The sequence below is a fragment of the Lagenorhynchus albirostris genome, chromosome 3 (genome assembly GCF_949774975.1).
Source record: "Lagenorhynchus albirostris chromosome 3, mLagAlb1.1, whole genome shotgun sequence".
Classification (NCBI taxonomy): Eukaryota; Metazoa; Chordata; class Mammalia; order Artiodactyla; family Delphinidae; genus Lagenorhynchus; species Lagenorhynchus albirostris.
In genome coordinates this window covers 35,828,602-35,847,643 of record NC_083097.1, presented here as the reverse complement: position 1 = coordinate 35,847,643, position 19,042 = coordinate 35,828,602, and the positions used below count along the sequence as shown (strand labels likewise).

General features: G+C 39.4%; 1 protein-coding gene across 5 annotated transcripts; it reads left to right on the top strand.

The window, feature by feature from the left end:
- The first annotated feature begins 303 nt into the window (after positions 1-303).
- Positions 304-18,839, top strand: HMGCS1 (3-hydroxy-3-methylglutaryl-CoA synthase 1). 5 transcript variants are annotated; one of them, XM_060142919.1, is made up of 12 exons: positions 359-433; positions 6,086-6,146; positions 7,447-7,525; positions 9,917-10,375; positions 10,701-10,826; positions 11,352-11,516; positions 12,666-12,831; positions 13,638-13,808; positions 14,634-14,740; positions 15,591-15,716; positions 15,940-16,103; positions 17,073-18,839. In XM_060142919.1, the coding sequence occupies exons 4-12, from the start codon at positions 9,928-9,930 to the stop codon at positions 17,160-17,162; spliced, it is 1,563 nt and encodes a 520-aa protein (XP_059998902.1). In that variant the 5' UTR covers positions 359-433; positions 6,086-6,146; positions 7,447-7,525; positions 9,917-9,927; the 3' UTR covers positions 17,163-18,839. The 5 variants fall into 5 exon arrangements, with proteins under 5 accessions (XP_059998906.1, XP_059998903.1, XP_059998905.1 ...); XM_060142923.1 differs by lacking the exon at positions 7,447-7,525 and having other exon boundaries at positions 304-433; positions 9,918-10,375; XM_060142922.1 differs by lacking the exon at positions 7,447-7,525 and having other exon boundaries at positions 338-487; positions 9,918-10,375.
- The last annotated feature ends 203 nt before the right edge of the window (positions 18,840-19,042 follow it).

Genomic DNA, 19,042 nt, shown 5'->3' with positions numbered 1-19,042 from the left:
TCCTCTCACTGGGTTCCAATTGGCCGGAGAACCTCTCACTCCGCTCCCGTTGGCTCTCGCCGTCTCTCGCTGCTCTGTCATTGGTAGGCCGGCTCTCGGGCCACCACACGTCACTCTCTCACCCCATTTCCTCGGCCCTCCGGCTTTGACCCCGCCCCTTCCCCCGCCCTTCCAGCCACGAGGGAACACCCCAGCGAGTGCCCGCCTCTAGTTTCCTTCGGATTGGTTGAAACCGGACAGGGAGGCGGGCGCTACCGGCCTACTCTGCCGGTCACGATTGGCTGCTAGGTCCATGGTCCCGCCTCCCACCGACTCCGGGCCGTGCCGGAGTCTGGTGGGTCGGCGGCTATAAAGCTGGTGGGGAGGGCGGGCGCCGCGGATTGCATCTTCGTTGGTCGTTCCTTTTCCACGGCCACTGCCCGCTCACATTTCGGTGAGTGTCCCGAGTGGAGGAAGAAACCTGGGCTGCTGAGGCCCTGCGAGCAGGGTGAGGGCCCAGCGGATCCGTGTCCTTGACTAGGCCTGAAGGAGCTCCGGTTCCGCCAGGGTCTGGGCTGAGGCGTGGACCTAGCCCGGGAGGATGGGGCACCGTGAGCGGGGGCCGTGCAGGGCGTCCCCTGTCAGGGACCTGGGGCCGACCGCGGTGGGTCCTAGGAGGGGCCGGGGCCACTGATGTGGGCAGGCGAGTCGCAGAGGGGAGAAGGAGAGAGGGCATTGAGGGCTAGGCTTCTGATGACATAGGAGGTGGAGGTGCCAGGGGAGTGGCTGTGACCGCCTTGAGGGGATGGGGGGCCCACATGAGGGGGACGAGAAAGGAGTTGGACTGTCAGGGTGTTCCCGGAGCCTTGGCTTAGGGGTGGACGCCGAAGGATGGGGAAGATCACGCTTAGATGGAGGCTTGTAGTTTGGCAGGGGGTGTGTCCTCCTGCCACAGATAGAGAGTTGCTGGGAGAAAGGGAAGTGGGCAGCATTACTCTTCGTCCCTAGCTCAGGTGCGAGAAAGCATCACAACCGTGGTTTAACCTGGTTGAGTACTTTGAATTCTTGACTGCTTCGGTCTGTGCTTGCTTCAGGTATCACAGATTCCTGCTTCCCACCTTCCCGCCTCCATATTTTTAATGCCCATTAAGATATATATATATAGGTTTCCTCGGTGTTTTGAAATTCCGTATCTCCCTCCTGCCAGTAGCCTCAGGACCAACCAGACTTGCTATGATGATGTAATGGGCAGGCAAGCACAGGGTCTTCACCCACAATAGGTTTGGGTTGAACCAAGGACATTTCAAAGCTTGGTATATGGAGTCTTTGAAAAACTTGTGTCCTGCCCTGACCAGTGGTAGAGAAAGAATTACTCTGACCCACCCTGGAGGAGAGAGAGATTTGGACAACAGGTAAAGTGAGGCTGGCCCGGCTGGTCATGCTCGCCCCGTGGCCTTGGTTTAGCGCATCACAGGCTTCTTTGCTCACCTCTGCTGCAACTCTGCCCTCCTGCTGATGCTCTTGCCAAACTGCTGCAGTGGATGATGTGTTCTGGCTGCTGCTGAGTAACATTTGCTCTGTTTCAGGGATGAATCATGAAAAACAATGGCAAGGTAAATGACAAGATTGAGGCAAATGGAAGTGCCTGTATAGTTAGCAGATTTTTCCTTCTGAGGTGGAGTTTGGACTTTTATTGCACAGATTTGTTAGAAGACTAATTGAAAGTCCTTAACCTGTATCTTTGCCAAATGGTTCTTTGCAGCTTGAGACATCTAAGAAGTTTGTGTTCTTTATGTTTAAAATTTCAGTTATTTTTCTGTGGATACGGAGGGCAGGGATAGCATATCTTATGGGAAAGGAGAAAGACTTTCTTTTCTGTGTGTCTAAACTTTGTAGGTCTCTCTCCTAAGTTTGTAAGTTTGCCCGTAAATCAGTTCGAGTTTAGTTCAGTTCAATTCTAGTTTAGTCAGTAACCCTAGTTCTCAGAAGGTGTTTCCGACGGGGAGAGCTAAATGGTATTATGTTTAGGGCCATAGAAGGCCACGTCATCTGTTAGACTAATCCTGGGCCTTGTTTTTCATTTTGTTTTTTTCTTAAATATTCCTTCAGGGTGCTTTTACATCTTGTTTCTCGTAACTGTGGGATTGATTTTGAGATTTTTTTTTTGATTGAGATTTTAGATAGCTTTTCTCACAGGAAATGCAAAACCCTGATATTGGTGTAATGTGTGTTTCATGGGTACCCTAGCATTATTTAAAACAGTGGTAAGTCAGTGGAACTGAATGCAGGGAGATGCACTGGGGTTGTGGATGGAGGAACTTGATGGGCTATATATCAGAATCTCTATTTAGTTTCATTTGGAAAGGAATATAGAGTCATAATTTTATGCTGGGTTATTAAAAAAAAACCAAATATCATAGAAGGGTGTGATATTTTTGTTTCTCAAGACATGATAAAAAATGTTAGATTAAAAACATGTTACCCAATCTAATGGGAGGGTGGTAGGACTCAATTCCTAATAATTTAGTCAACCCTAAAAGCTTAGCTTGTGGTGATGTCCACTTGCTGTTAACTGAGTGTAGTGAGAGCAGTAGAGGAGAAGCTAATCTTCCAAAGCTCACAGGCTTCGTCTTTGCAGGGTTCGTGGTTGGGGGTGTGTGCATTTGGGAATGATTGTAAGACCGACAAATGTTCTCTTCTGATTCCATTTGAACTCCTTACATTTTTCAAGGAATAATTGAAACCTACCATTTGCTTTGAACAGCAGCAGTAGAAAGCCAATTTTCTTAAACTTCTGGACACTGTTTGGTGCTGCAGCTCATGTTGAAAGTGATAGTGAAGAGCTCAGTAATGAGGGCCGCTGCTATTGCGTACTTGAATCTAAAAGATTTTTCCTCTAATTATAACTCCAAATTCAGCCCCTCAAAAAATAGCAATTCTACTGTTGGTGGGAATGTAAATTGATACAGCCACTGTGGAGAACAGTATGGAGGTTCCTTAAAAAACTACAAATAGAACTACCATATGACCCAGCAATCCCACTACTGGGCATATACCCTGAGAAAACCAAAATTCAAAAAGAGTCAGTACCACAATGTTCATTGCAGCTCTATTTACAATAGCCAGGAGATGGAAGCAACCTAAGTGTCCATCATCGAATGAATGGATAAAGAAGATGTGGCACATATATACAATGGAATATTACTCAGCCATAAAAAGAAACGACATTGAGCTATTTGTAATGAGGTGGATAGACCTAGAGTCTGTCATACAGAGTGAAGTAAGTCAGAAAGAGACAAACACCGTATGCTAACACATATATATGGAATTTAAGGGAAAAAAATGTCATGAAGAACCTAGGGGTAAGACAGGAATAAAGACACAGACCTACTAGAGAATGGACTTGAGGATATGGGGAGCGGGAAGGGTGAGCTGTGACAAAGCGAGAGAGAGGCATGGACATATATACACTACCAAACGTAAGGTAGATAGCTAGTGGGAAGCAGCTGCATAGCACAGGGAGATCAGCTCGGTGCTTTGTGACTGCCTGGAGGGGTGGGATAGGGAGGGTGGGAGGGAGGGAGACGCAAGCGGGAAGAGATATGGGAAAAGAAAAAAAAATAGCAATTCTGTGTGCCCTTTACTCCAAGGTCTAAAAGGGATTTCAAAAGAATCAAAATATAGCCCTTCTCCCAATAGGAGTCTAAGTATCCAGTATTCTTAAGAAGACTGCCAATAACTAGTTTTCCATTGAGAGTAGAATATGAAGGCTTCAGTGTAGGTGTGAATGACATACTTGCTGTAGGAGTGCAGGGCCGTGATTAGAAAGCTCTAGGAAACCTTCCTGGAAGAGGGAGCTTAAAACAGGACCTTGAAATATGAGTAGAATCTCTGATAAGCAGACCAGTCCCTCTGGGGGGAGGCAGGGTGTCTGTGATTTTTACTTAGGGAACTAGACCAGAGTTGTACAGGTGTGGGCAAGGCTTTCCTAACAGTCGTTTTGCTTGCTTGCTCCTAAGGAGGAAAGGGTCATTCTCAGTTAAAAAGGATTCCTGGATTTCTCTCCTGTAATAGTGAAAAAGATCAGCAGGTAACTGCTTGTGGTTTATCGTGTACCAAAATGTGTACTGGGTGAACTTCTCCGACCATTTGTTTGAATCAAGGCTAACGAGGGAGCCAGAAGGAGGAATTCAGAACACTGAACAAACCCCAGGAGAAAGTTGATTGGCCCTAGGCAGTCTTATCATTCTTCAGTTTTAATCTTTGCCAAACTCGAAACGCCTATATTTCAGCTCAGGAGTCTCCTCCAAACATGCTTTGTGATAACCTGCCCAGCCGCTTGTGATTCATAAACTGCTGTCTGAGCCACGCTGCTTCCCTCTATCACTTGCTCTGAAAAGACCTTCTGTTAGAAATAAGCTGATGACCTGCTTGCGACTTCGGCACTGCTGTTTTAGTCAGGATAGAGAACGCTCCTAGCAATTGCAGAAGAGAATGGAAAGCCTAATCCCTTTCTGATTGACTCTTCCCCAAAGTGGCATTGATTGCTCCATTTCCTTTCCTGGACTCCAGGCCTCTCTTTCTCCTGAGAGCTTAAGTAGCATGGCAGTCCTCTGTGAATCTTCTTTCTTCTTCTGTCTTTCTTTGCTTTCTTTTGTGCGCTGGAGTTCTCTTTCTCCCTTCTCCCTCCTGCTCTCTCTGCCTTCCCACCTAACCTCCCTCCCCAGTTTAAATAATCAAAATTGAAAGAGGGAATATTGGCAGTTCAAGAGAAATGTCCTTGATGAAAATAGTGTCAAATGCATATGCAAATGTGGTTTCAAGAAGAAATATTAAGTTATTTAAATAGTCTCAACACTTAAGAAGGAATCATGTCCCCGCCCCCCCTCCACCAGTGAGAACTAGTCCCCATGGAATGCTTAATTTGCAGATTACAAAGGGATAATTTGAGAGAATAAGGAACAAAAAGTTATTTTCTCAAAATGTATATATCATCCTGGAATCAGAGGTTTTTTGGAATATAGAAGTCTTTTCCCACAAACCTCAGTATCGATTTATGGGATGGGGGTGGTGAACTTAATGAAGGGAAAGGAACTAAGTCTCTAAGCTCTTAAATGATCTAATCGTGTAAAAGAAGTAAAGCTTTACTAAACAGCAGCTGAGGGTAGTCTCCAGTTAATCAGGCAAGGGCGGATGCTATATTCACCAACAATTAAATAGAGAGCAAAGGTAATTAATTGTTTGCGTTAAACAGGAACTGTTGTCTCAAGTAACAACCCTTCAAAACAGGTGGACTGAGGAAAATGCTCCAAAGCATTTTGTTTCCACATCATTTTGTTTCCACAGAATTTAAATGATGATAAAGCTTAATGCTCCTTGGTCTTGATATCAAATAACTACCTTTTTAACCAAGCACTAAGGGGAAAATCACTTTCTAAAAGGTTGGGGCAGGTGAAAGTGACCATGTTGAAAACTAGGAGCGTAAGATTAAATAAATGAAGATAATTAGGTCTTGCTAGAAAGATACATATTTTGTTTGAAAAATACTGAGAGCTAGGATAATAGTAAATGCTTTATATTATTCACATATTTTATCTTCTCAACCATCCTTCACAATGAACTGGGAGGGCAGGTATTAGCTCCATTTTACAGATGAGGAAATTGAAGCTCAGAGAGGCACAAATTGTTCAAGTCACAAACTCCCAAGTGCAGAGCAAGCTCTTGAATATGTAAGCCTCTTTACTCCAGAAATTTATTAGCCTAGTACAACTCATTTATATTCCTTTCCCCCAATTCTTGAAAACCCTAATTTAGTAAAGAAGACTACAACTCTCCCAGCATCATATTTGGTTTAAAGCCTGAATCAGTGATAGAACTACTCATGTCAGTTCATTACCAGGATCGAACCTACCACTGTAAGAGCTAATAAGGAGAAAAATGTTTTATAAGCCTTAAGTACCATTTTTCTAAGCAAAGTCAAACTCTGTTCTACATAATGTAATTGGACAAGGAAATGTTTCTTTGAACTCACTTTGAATTGGAGTCATTATTTGAATTTGTGTGGTGATTTATGACTTTAAAAGAGGTTCTTATTTGAAATTCCTAGTGCCTGAAGGAGGAAACAGAGTGACAGACCTGGAGACTGCCGTTCTTTATCCCTCGCACAGGTATGGCATCCTGTCATGCTGCTAACAGAAAGTGCTCCTTTCTAATGGAAGGGGGAAATTTAATTTTTATCCTGAGACAAATAACCATTTGTGTACACCACACATTCTTAAAACCCATGCTAGGATTACACCTTGTCTTTAAACATTAGTTAATGCCATAATGCTTCAGGAGACTGATTTTGTGTTTGTGAGACTAATGTTTAAAATCTAGAAACTAATCTTAAAAATAAGCGTTCACTCATAAGAGAAAAAAATCTAGATAATAAAATGTAACCGTATAAACTGCTTAGTCAGAAACAATCACAGGTAAGCATGTGTGCCAATAGTGCTTTCTGAATTACAGCCTCGAAAGATATCCATCAGGGCTGTAGACTGAATGTTTATGTAAGATTGGACAGTGGTTACAAATGTGTTTGAACCAATAATCTAAATATTTGCAGCTATTGCTTTCTTGTATTACCATGGAGCTCGTCTTATGAGTCTGCTTTTTTCAAAAGATTAAGAATACATGCAGGTAATTTTTTAAACTGTCAGATGTTTAAACTGTGTTCTATTTAGAAAATTTTTGTGATATTTAGAATAGTGAATTAACCAGAATATCCCATTCTTTGACTAAAGTTAATGCTATAATGTGAACATACCAGGTCTTTAGCTGGCCTTTTTTTCTTTTTTTTCTCTTTTTCTAATTTTTCTGGCCTACTTCAGAGAGCATTTGAGAGCACAACATAAGAGCACACAACAGGATAGTTAAAAGTAAAGATTATAGACCCTAAACTATATCAATCTTTTTGTTGTTCAAAATGCCATGAAGGCAGTTACTCCCTGTATTAATTTCTCTCTTTTTTTCTACTTTTCTCACTCTCCCTCAATTTCAACCAAAAGGTAAATATTTCAAATTAGATGGTGTTTTACCAGGAATGTAACGAAAACACCTTGGCTGTCAAAAATCCTCAGAGAACGAGCAATATTGACTGAGTTCAGACAATGTAAAAATTTTTTCCACATCAAGATCAGAGGCATGATTCGCTTTCATGAGTCGCTTTGTTGGGTATGGGCTATTTTAGTTTAGCTACCTTTTTTTCCCCTCAAATGAAACAAGTCACTTATTTAACTCTAGGAGGCTTAAAAATAGAGTTACACCTTACTTAGTAAGTACCATATAGCAGTGACTGATCAGAGCTAGTTAGATTATGGTAAATATGGAGTAATTCTGGAATTAAAGCCTTCTTTCTGGCTTTTCATAAACTGGTTTATATCTTCAGAAGATTATATATATATTTGTCCATTTTATTTCCAACAGCACTGCAAGCTGTTGGGCCAGGCAGGGAAAATTATACTGTCCTCAGCATGTTTAGAGCGGTTTGAAGAGTTGAAAAGAATCTAAAGGTTAACCTTGTGGGAAAGGCTGGGAAGGTAGTTAATCCTACTGCCTCTGCTTTGGTGACTTAAAGGGTAGCATATAGGAGGGGTTCTTCTATAAGTATGTGGACTGTGTTTTTGTTTTTAACACTAGTTGAGTTTTTTTCTGTGGACTATGCAGAGGACTTTAACCTATTTTACTATAAACTTAGAATCTGCCTTATGACATATTAGATAGTCCCTTTATGTCTTCATTTCAACTTCAGTGTAGCAGAGTTTAGATTATCATAAAATTGATGGGTTTGCATGGAACAGGGGAAAGATAGGACAAACTGGAGAGGTGCTTCTCTGTTCACTTGTGTATCTGACAGTGAGTGATTCTGTCAAGAAATAAAACAGTGGAGGCTAGAAATCTGAAGTCATCCTCAGTACTTCATCCTTTTCCTACTATCTAGTCAGTCACAATTTCTGCCAGTTTTCTGCTTCCATATTTTTTTGAAGCTGTTCCTTTACTCTTCATGTAGTAATTGATCTAGTTAATGACCTACATCTCATTGGGCTTCTGTATCAGCTTCCTAACTCAGATCCATTCTCCACAGAGCACCAGTGACTGTGTAAAATGGTGACTCTCAAACTTTTCTGACTATGACCCTCAGTAAGGAATCCACAATTGCAACCCAGGATATGTGTGAATAATTGAGACAAAATTTTCATGAAAAATTCTTGTATTTAGAAGGAAGATTTTCTTAAGACCTTTGACTTAGATCTTGTGATTATATTTCCAGGTGCTTATTTTTCAGGTTTTAATATACTCATACCTTGATAACCTATGGGCTAAGGGTAGATCTCATGATTTAAGGAGAGCTTCTCTGCTTTAGATATTTTCTCAAGATTTCAATAATTAGCAACGCACTATGGCAATAGTCTGTAATTTCATTATCCCTAATGCTACACCTGAGTTGGCAGAGTGGCAGAGGACAAATGACATAGATACAGGATTTGCCTTTTGTCAGTGGCAGCAGCAGCAAGAGTGTGGGGCTTTGGCTCTAACTCAGCAGCAGAGGTGCTGGGACCAGGAGCTCTGGCAGCCTCAGTAGGAATGTGAGCTCATGGGGTCTGAATAGTAACCACCTTCCTCCCCTTTGCTCCTCTAGCCCAGCCAACAAGTTGGTAACCATTTCCCTGTATTAAATCCTCCTCTGTTAGAAATACCTAGAATAATTTCTCTTCTTCTGATTGATACAACCTCTAAAGAAATTGAGGCTCTGATAGGTTATGTGACTTACCCATAGGCCACAGCAACACTCTTGAGTGGCTAGCACATTTTCTTTTTACTGTTGGTAAATAAATCTAGACTCTAGTTTACAGTGTGGTAACAGTCCAACTTTTTAAGGCCCTTTTTAAAACAGAAAGGGTTGTTTTAAGAGGTGTTATCTAAGATGCCACACAAATAATGTGTGGATTATCAGTTTTCAAATTTGAATCTGTTTTGGGTTTTTTTTGCCTGATTTAGAAGCTAAGTGATAACCTTGTGATTTTATGATCATTTATTGCCTATACACCAGCTGTAGAAAGTACAGAATATTGACTTTTGACTGTTATGGGTCCAGAAACTTGTCTTCGCTTTAAATTTTAATCATTTGGGTTCTGGGTGGAGGCTTCTTTGGAAAGCTGGGATTATAATAGCAGGGGCCTTGAGTAGATTGCTATGGTAGACTTGACAGTGTGGCTTTTCTACTTACTGGTATTGTTTAGATCAATAAAGACTGCAATATTGTTTGATCTAACAGTTTTAAAGTCCCATAAAGTCAATAGCTATGAATAATCAATATACCTATGATAAATGAATGAATGACTTTTTTAAAACTTTTTGAGGGGCCAGGAATAGATCAGATACTTGACTTCTGATTTGTGGGCCTTATTACTAAATTGTCATTGTATTTTATCTTACAGTTCTTTACAACATAGAAGAATCTTATTTGAGTTTTCTTTACCTCTAATAATCATATTTTAAATCTAAATATATCCAGCTCTGAATAAAGTGCAAGCCTTTCTAAAAGATGATAATTTTTTTGTTTTGTTTGGCCTTGCCCTGGGGCATGCAGGATCTTAGTTCCCTGGCCAGGGATTGAACCTGTGCCCCCTGCGGTGGAAGCGCGGAGTCTTAACCACTGGACCACCAGGGAAGTCCCTAAAAGATGATAATTTTAAATAATAATGGAGTTAATAATAACTCCAGTCATACTATAATTACTACTTTCACATATTAAAATTGACTCCCTAAGTAAACTAAACTTAGAAATTAATATTTTAGGTGATAATGAAAGTCTCAATGTTGATTTCTTAAGTTTGAACTTGACAGTCTGCAACCTATAATCTACAACAATGTTTTTTCTGTTTTTCTTTCTAAAGTTCTTTCACCATGCCTGGGTCACTTCCTTTGAACACAGAAGCCTGCTGGCCAAAAGATGTGGGGATTGTTGCCCTTGAGATCTATTTTCCTTCTCAATATGTTGATCAAGCAGAGTTGGAAAAATATGATGGTGTAGATGCTGGAAAGTATACTATTGGCCTGGGCCAGGCCAAGATGGGCTTCTGCACAGATAGAGAAGATATCAACTCTCTTTGCATGACTGTGGTCCAGAATCTTATGGAGAGAAATAGCCTTTCTTACGATTGCATTGGGCGGCTAGAAGTTGGAACAGAGACAATCATCGACAAATCAAAGTCAGTGAAGACGAATTTGATGCAGCTCTTTGAAGAGTCTGGGAATACAGATATAGAAGGAATAGACACAACTAATGCGTGCTATGGAGGCACAGCTGCTGTCTTCAATGCTGTTAACTGGATTGAGTCCAGCTCTTGGGATGGTATGTTACATATTATTCCAAAGAAACTCTCCTTGAAGGTGAAAACGCCCAAATGACCTTTAATTAATGCCGTATGCACACTTACCAGTTATGCTTGTTTGAACATGTTCAGAAAGATAGCTATGACTTTCAGCTTATCTGAATTATGAATTGGTTATCTTTATCATGTAGGACAAAATTATCTATCAAAATTTAGTCAGAATTTTTTTTTTCTTTACCAAAGATGGGGAAAGGATATTCTGGGAAAATATAACAGATTCAGTTTATATGTATGATATTTAGAGTGTTGATCACATTCTTGTATATAATACAAAATATTTTTCAGGACGGTATGCCATGGTAGTTGCAGGGGATATTGCTGTATACGCCACAGGAAATGCTCGACCTACAGGTGGAGTTGGAGCCGTTGCTATGCTAATTGGGCCTAATGCTCCTTTAATTTTTGAACGAGGTGAGTGTCTGGGAAAGCATTTTTTTTAATTTGTACAATATGCTGAGAAATTTGAAAATAAAAATAGAAGCTAGTACTTGGTGTTCATTAAATGCAGGCACTACCTGCTAAGTGCTCTATGTGTATTATCATATTTAGTCTTCATAGCAATTGTATGAGGTAAGTGATGTCATCCCCACTTTACAGAGGAGTAAAATGGGTTTAAGTTGGGTTTAAGTAATAACTGGGAGATATAACTTAGCCATAGTCATACAATAATTTGTTTTCAGTTCAGTAGAGCAGTTATGATCTCCTGGTTAGGTATATGAAACTTGCATAAAATGTTGTATATCCAAAGAGTCTTAGGCCTGTCCGTGGATACTGTTATGCTTCATTTGAATTACATATTGGTTTCACCTTGTGACTTCTCTTCTGTGAGTAGTGAGTTGACTAGATTAAAGGGAAGTTCCCAGATGATGCAATATGCTTACTAACATACATCAGAAAGCAGAGATACATGGACCTCTTTCTTTTTTGTTCTAATAGGACTTCGTGGGACACATATGCAACATGCCTATGACTTTTACAAGCCTGATATGCTTTCTGAGTATCCTATAGTAGATGGAAAACTGTCCATTCAGTGCTACCTCAGTGCATTAGACCGCTGCTATTCTGTCTACCGCAAGAAGATCTATGCCCAGTGGCAGAAAGGTGGGCTTTATCTATTTTCCTCGGTTTTGTTATCTGTTGAAGGCAGTATAATGTGCCGACTGTCTTTAGTGAGAAACTGCTTCTTGGGCATCCTTCATTAGTGTCTCCTTAAACCATTTCTTTCTCACCCACCAAATAGCATAGTTTTCCCATAGTTTCTGGGAATGTGTAATTTAAGAGAACAGGTAAACTTTCCAAATGTAGTGTATTTCTATAAAAATACTTAGGATGACTTACCCCAGTAAGAAAATCAAAAGCAGGGTAAAAGAAAGTAACTTGAATTTTGTACATATTCTGAGAGAGGTATTCTCACAAGGTTTTAGTTTGCAACTGTGATCTGAAGAAAACTCTAATGAAAATAAATTATACCGAAGTGATCCCCCTGCCCACATAGTCTTTTTGCACTTGAGCTGTGAATTCATACTTGCTTTTTTAGTGTCATCATCAATCTCCATCTTTAACCCTGAGAAAGTTCTTGAGGTGCTGAGAAGGACAGTATTCGAATTACTGCTATTAAAACACACCATATCATATAAAGTATGCTTTTTCCATAGTCCAACTTTGGGGTAAAAATAATATTCAATAACAGATATTAGGTAACATAGTGGCTTTGCATAAGAAGCATTCTTGAAGTATGTAAAATATCATACTGTTTGCCAGTATTTAACAATACAATGATTTTCTAACTTTTTACTAGGACCCACAGTAAAACGTATCCTTTACATTGTATGTGCAGTTAAATGGAAACTAAAGTGTCATGAAATTTCCTGCCCATGCTGCGGGTTACACAGTTTGCTATTTTCTATTCTAGTCTGTTTCATTAAAAACAAAACACAAACAAACAAACAAAAACCTCTTAATTATTAAGGTTAAAAAAATATATACTGGCCCTGACCCACTAAATTGATTACACAACCCACTAATGGGTTGTGATAGTTCAGTTTGAAAACCAGTAATACAGTAGTGTATATTGTTCTATTTCTAGATGTCTTTTTGATAAACATTTTAAACTATAGAGATATTTCATTATACAGTGTATTTTTGGTTGCTGCTTAAAGATATAAAAACATCCCAACCCTGTTCTAAAATCAAACTTCAAAAGTCAGTGGCTTAAATGAATTTCATAATTTCTTTGGATTTCTCTTTCAGAGGGAAATGATAGAGATTTCACCTTGAATGATTTTGGTTTCATGATCTTCCACTCACCCTATTGTAAACTGGTTCAGAAATCTGTAGCTCGGATGTTGCTGAATGACTTCCTTAATGACCAGAACAGAGATAAAAATAGTATCTATAGTGGCCTGGAAGCCTTTGGGTAAGAGGAATTATGATTTTTTCCCTTATATGTGAGAGTATTTTTTATATCTGTGAAACCAATATTTGTACAGACATGAAAATTTTAGTCAAAAGAAGTCATCTTGTCTAACCTATTTATGTAATCACTGAAGAAGCTGAGTCCCAGAGAGGTGGTCGCTTACCTACATGAATTCTTTAGTCATTTCTACTCAGATTTTCTGATTTCCTCTTTTTAGATCTGTTGCCATTGTCACCATAATAATATAGCCCCACAAGTGTCTGTATTTATAGAGCAGCCTCTTAACTCTTCTCCCTGCCTCTCCCGAGCCCCTGTACCCGTATCCATCCTGCACATAGCCACTGCTGACGTCTGCTTTCATACTCCTTCCACGTTTTCCCCACTTCTAGGGCCTCCTAGTATGCTATACCTGTTAGACTCATTCTGTTTCTCCTTTCCTGTGTCTCTTCTCCTTCTGATAAAATTCTATTCAACTTTTTAAGACTTGGCTCCTATAATGTGACTTTTCTAACTAAATGGACATTATTATGGACTTGAAATAGTAGTATATTCTGTTTGGTGATGACAGCTTTAGTGGGTTATTAACCCATTCGAATTATGTTGTTTTAATTTGATTAAAAACCTTTCAGAAAAAGGACAATATATGTACAACTGTTATATCTTACCTAGCAATTAGCATACTGCTACTTGGTTTTTAATAAATGGGAAATCAGAATCATACACACTTATAGTTAGGTCCACTAAGTAATATGATAAAAATACAGTCTTTGAATAACGTAAGATTTTCTTTTTTCTAAATCTTTCAGGGATGTTAAGTTAGAAGATACCTACTTCGATAGAGATGTGGAAAAGGCATTTATGAAGGCTAGTTCAGAACTCTTCAATCAGAAAACAAAGGCATCTTTGCTTGTGTCAAATCAAAATGGAAATATGTACACATCCTCAGTGTATGGCTCCCTTGCTTCCGTTCTTGCACAGTAAGTATAAATTTCCGCTGATTCACTCCCCTCGTTCGGAGATGTTAGATTTCTAAGACCAGATCTGGTGTCAGGCATGTTGGTGGCAGGTCGCAGAATGGTATTTTATTTCCAGGCTCTCTAGCCTATTGTCTATTGACTTGAAGGACATATGGGATGAGGGTACAATTATTCCAGAGTATTTAATTTCATACTTGCTTTCCTGACTATTGTTCTCATGGCCTTATTATTCCTTTTTTTTAAAATAAATTTATTTATTTATTATTTTTTGGCTGTGTTGGGTCTTTGTTGCTGCATGCAGGCTTTCTCTAGTTGCGGTGAGTGGGGGCTACTTTTTGTTGCAGTGCGCAGGCTTCTCATTGCGGTGGCTTCTCTTATTGCAGAGCACGGGCTTTAGTAGTTGTGGCACGTGGGCTCACTAGTTGTGGCTCGCGGGCTCTAGAGCACAGTCTCAGTAGTTGTGGCGCATGAGCTTAGTTGCTCTGCAGCATGTGGGATCTTCCCAGACCAGGGCTTGAACCCATGTCCCCTGCATTGGCAGGTGAATTCTTAATCACTGCACCACCAGGGAAGTCCTGGTTTTATTATTCTTGACCTACAGTTGAACCCCAGTTGGCAAATAACTTACATTAGGACATGATAACTTTCAAAAACCCCATCATTCCCAGAGAGATAAGAATTCTTGTTTTCAGTCTGCTTACTGTAATAGTAAAGCTTTAGATTAGATCCCTAGGCCTAGGATGAATTTCATTCCAACTCGTGGTTTTCCACCCATTGTAGTTGGATCAGTTAAGCTTTTTAATGTTTTTTTTCCCTCCTACACAGGTACGCACCTCAGCAGCTGGCAGGAAAGAGGATTGGTGTGTTCTCTTATGGTTCTGGTTTAGCTGCCACTCTGTACTCCCTCAAAGTTACACAAGATGCCACACCAGGTAAGTGCTGAGTCTTTCAACAAGAATGTCTTGAGAACCTACTGTGGTAAGGTTGACTTAGCAGGCTTCTCAAGTGAGTGCTTGAATCTGTCCCGTAGATCATTATGACATTTTAATCTTCATTACTTCTTTCAACATACTCTCTGAAAATCTGCCTTAACTGGGTAAAGGGCAGGATTATGTCTGAGTCAGAATAGCTTTCCTTCCTTCCAAGTCAGAAAAAAATGTATAATCAGCTGAAACTTTTTTTTTCTAATGGCATAGTGTGACTTTTCCTTCTTTGGCAAGTAACTTTATTTTCTCTTTTATCTCATTTTTAAAGGATATGTAGCCAGGGGACGTAGGTAGAGAAAGGGAAGCATACCTATTTAAGGCAGGTGGCTTTTGAGTCTTCACACCAATGATTGAGTCTGATCATATGAGTGAATAATACCAGGTCATTTCTTGGTTGGTTTACTGAGTTGTCTAATGTTTATAAGGGTATGGTCTTAGCTGTATTTAAGGACACTTTTGTGCCTTCCCTGAGCAGGGAGGAGCAAAAATATGGAGAAAAACTGATGGAAGACTTGGCATTACTCTAAAACTGTACTGTAGGTTGACTGTAGACAAGTTATTTATAGTTTCAAATCCCACCTATTTCCTAGCTTGTCTACTGGCTGATACGGAACAAACGTTTAGTGAGAGGTCAGCGGAAGCTGTGCCAAATAAATAACAGCTTATCTTTTAACTAAACAATAGCCAGTAGTTCTGAAGAAATGCAAAGTTGTTTTTTTCATTTGGCAACATTTTGTTCAGGCTTTGTGGCATGCTATTTTTAGTCTTTTAATGTTGGAATTATTTGCTGTTTTAGGGTCTGCTCTTGATAAAATAATAGCAAGCTTGTGTGATCTTAAATCAAGGCTTGACTCAAGAACTTGCGTGGCACCAGATGTCTTTGCTGAAAACATGAAGCTCCGAGAGGACACTCATCACTTGGGTAAAAATATTAAATTGTTAATACATACCCAGAAGCCTATTGGAGGGCTCTAATAGCATTCAACATGTGATGTGTCAGATTAGTCCAGATATCTAGGCGGGATTCAGTTACGTACCTGATGTTGGTGAAAATTATGGGGAAATAGCAAATTTTATCTTTAGTTTTATTACCAGATGAGCTGTATGTCATAACTAATTTTTCACATTCTCCGCCTTTCCTTTAGTCAGCTATATTCCCCAGAGTTCAATAGACTCACTCTTTGAAGGAACATGGTACCTAGTTCGAGTAGATGAGAAGCACAGAAGAACTTACGCTCGGCGCCCCTCTCCAAATGATGACACTTTGGATGAAGGCGTAGGGCTTGTGCATTCAAGCACAGCAACTGAGGTAAAGAAAGCTCATTGTGTTTGGTTCTGGGCTTTGACAGGGTAAGAAATTTCTATCCCCAGATCTTAGGGCTTAGGGGATCTAACTGAGATTTAGCAACTTAAAGGAATGTCAATAAAGCAGCGTGATTCAGAGCCAGGGCTCTGGTATTGGATTCTAGCTATGCCATTTTCCAGTTGTATAAAGTGCTTTGCAGTTAAATTGTTAGCATTTTTAAGTGCACACTAAATACGAGGTTTTGTTAACAATACCAGAATTTAAAGGAAAACTGATTTAGAGAGAAGGCTCACCTGTGGTGTGTGTCTTGGTGAGAGATGAAGTAGGGGCAGGGTGTTGAGCCCCTCACATCCCTTCTCTCAGCCTACTGTCTAATCTGTCTCCAGTTGTCAAGAAGGAACAGAAATAGCTATGATTTGAATTCCTATTACATGCTAGCCACTTTTTTCATTTTCTAATTAATTTAATTTAATTTTTAAATTTAATCCTTAAAAGAACCCCCTTGACTTAAATGATACTGTGCCCATTTTAGAGATGAGGCTGAAAAAAGTTAAATGACTTAACCAGGATCAGAGCCAGCCTTCAGACTGAGGACTTTAAAAACTTTGAAGTCATTAATCTTATCCACTCATCACAAATTTGCTAAATGCATAGTCTTGCTCCTCGAGGTAGCAAGTCAAGCCACAAGTGTTTGAGTTGCAAACACAAGATGTGACAAGTGAAATACTGGGTATGGTGGATCTCCGTGTCCTTCCCCTCTCTTGCTACACGGATAATTGTATAATAAATTCACCATAAAGTAAAGAAGAGATATTTAGCTCCCTCCGTGAAAAGTTATATAGAATATGTACTGAGCATAAGCCTCTCCAAAGTTGCCCTCTATCAGTTTTCCTACTAGAACTTTAATTAGCAACTTGACTCTTCCTTAAAAAAAAACACTAAGAGGCAACAACTTTTTTCTTTTGATTTTAGCATATTCCAAGCCCTGCTAAGAAAGTGCCAAGACTCCCTGCAACAGCAGCAGAACCTGAAGCAGCTGTCATCAGTAACGGGGAGCATTAAGATACTTCTGTGAGGTGGAGGACTTCGGGGCGGGGGGTATGTATGGGAACGGTTGGGGGAATGGGTTGTCTGGGGACAATTTTAAAGGGTTACATGTTGCTTCAATTTTTATGTGACTGACATGGAGCCTGGAAAATTATCGTGTTCTTGGGAAAGTCTCTTTGCTCAGTTTCCTAACATGCTTCCTGTTGTGGTTTAGCCAATGCTTAATGTACTCGAATGATGTTAAGGGCTCTGTAAAACTTCATACCCCTCTGGCCATTTGTATGCATGAAGCTTAGTTTTTAAATGTAGTGTGATGAATTGTGCACTTCTGGCGAAGAAAGCAACGGTACTAGTCTCCAATTTTAATTTTTTTAAACACGTAAGAATTTTATACTTTGAACAAACAAGATTACTGAAAGTTCCTGTGGTTTTTGAAAAAAGTTTCTGGTTTAGGGAATGTGGTCTTAATGAGATATGCACAAACCCTGTTTAAAAATGGCAAGACAGACATACTCTTTTTCTAGAATTTATGAATCCTAAAGAAGGAGAAGAGTTGGGACAGTTACACTAGTTCTAAAAACCGTTGCTTTAAATCCAGGCCAGCAGTGATGCGTTACTGTAATGACCTCTGTGAACAGAGAGATTGCTGGCATTGAGCAGACGTCTGGTATAGAAAACATGGATGTAACTCTAGGTCTGCTCCTGACTCAGTTCAAGGTGTATTTTGCGGAACAACATTGAGATGTTATTGGAGTTGTGTATGAGGAAGTTGGTGGTTGCAATCCTTCTTTGCACCTTATTTTGAAGAATAAATAAAACATTTTTATGTCTGCCTTTTAAAAATTTAAAACAAAAAGGAAGGATAGGGGCAGGGCATTATTATTAGGTTATTTCTGATGCTTCAGTGTTATAAATTCAACTTAAAGACTGACAACCGAAACTCATGTTGTAAGTATCCTTTTTGGTTTTTGTATCTGTTCAATGAAAATTAAAAGGTAACCGAAGTTTTTACATAGTATGACCAGCCAAAAAGTATCCCACTTCTCAAGGTCTGGAAGTAGGATATATAAAGCATTTTTTCAGACTTTCACCTTAAAAAAAAAAAAGAAAAAACCAACAAAAACCATCATATGGAATAAATAAGAAGACTGGTTAGACAGTTTTGTAGATCTTTTTGGTGCTGAACTATGACATGAGCCTTATAGATTGTAAAATAGAGATAGTTGGAACTAATGTACAGAACTAAATTTTTTAAAATTTGCCATTGAATTCTGTGACGTTTCAGTTATCTAAAATAAACTTACACATATATAAAATGTAAGTTTCAGATTGCAAGGTAATATGTAATGTAGTGTTTGTAAAATACTCTTTGTCTAATATTAACTAGCGGTGTTTTGATTTGTACAGTCATAATTTGTTAAAATGACTTCATTTTAACATCCATGGATGTAGATTAATAACTTAAGTTCAGATTTAAAGATTGGTGGGAAAATGGTGCATGCAATACTTCTGCAAGTATTGGGAGTTTGGTATGTTTTGAAAAGAGTAATTTAACTTTTGGGGTGTCAGGAAATGGGTTTTCTCAAAGTCCATTGCCGGCAATGGGCAGGTCTACTAATACTGGCACAGAGCATAAACTGTACACCTTAGTAACAGTGAGGTGAGTACTCTGAATAAAGTTTTAGAGAAATATTTCAGATATTTGAGTATTCTTTTTTCCCTCCCTCCTGAACTAACAGTTTAGGCAAGAATTCAGCTAATATGTTATTTTAAAATACAGTCATTCATTTCATTTCAGTCCATTAATTCACTAACTCATTAATTCATTATTCAAAAAAATGTGCAGACCTGATATAAGCAAGGTACTCTGCTTCCATCAGAAATAAAGATTTACA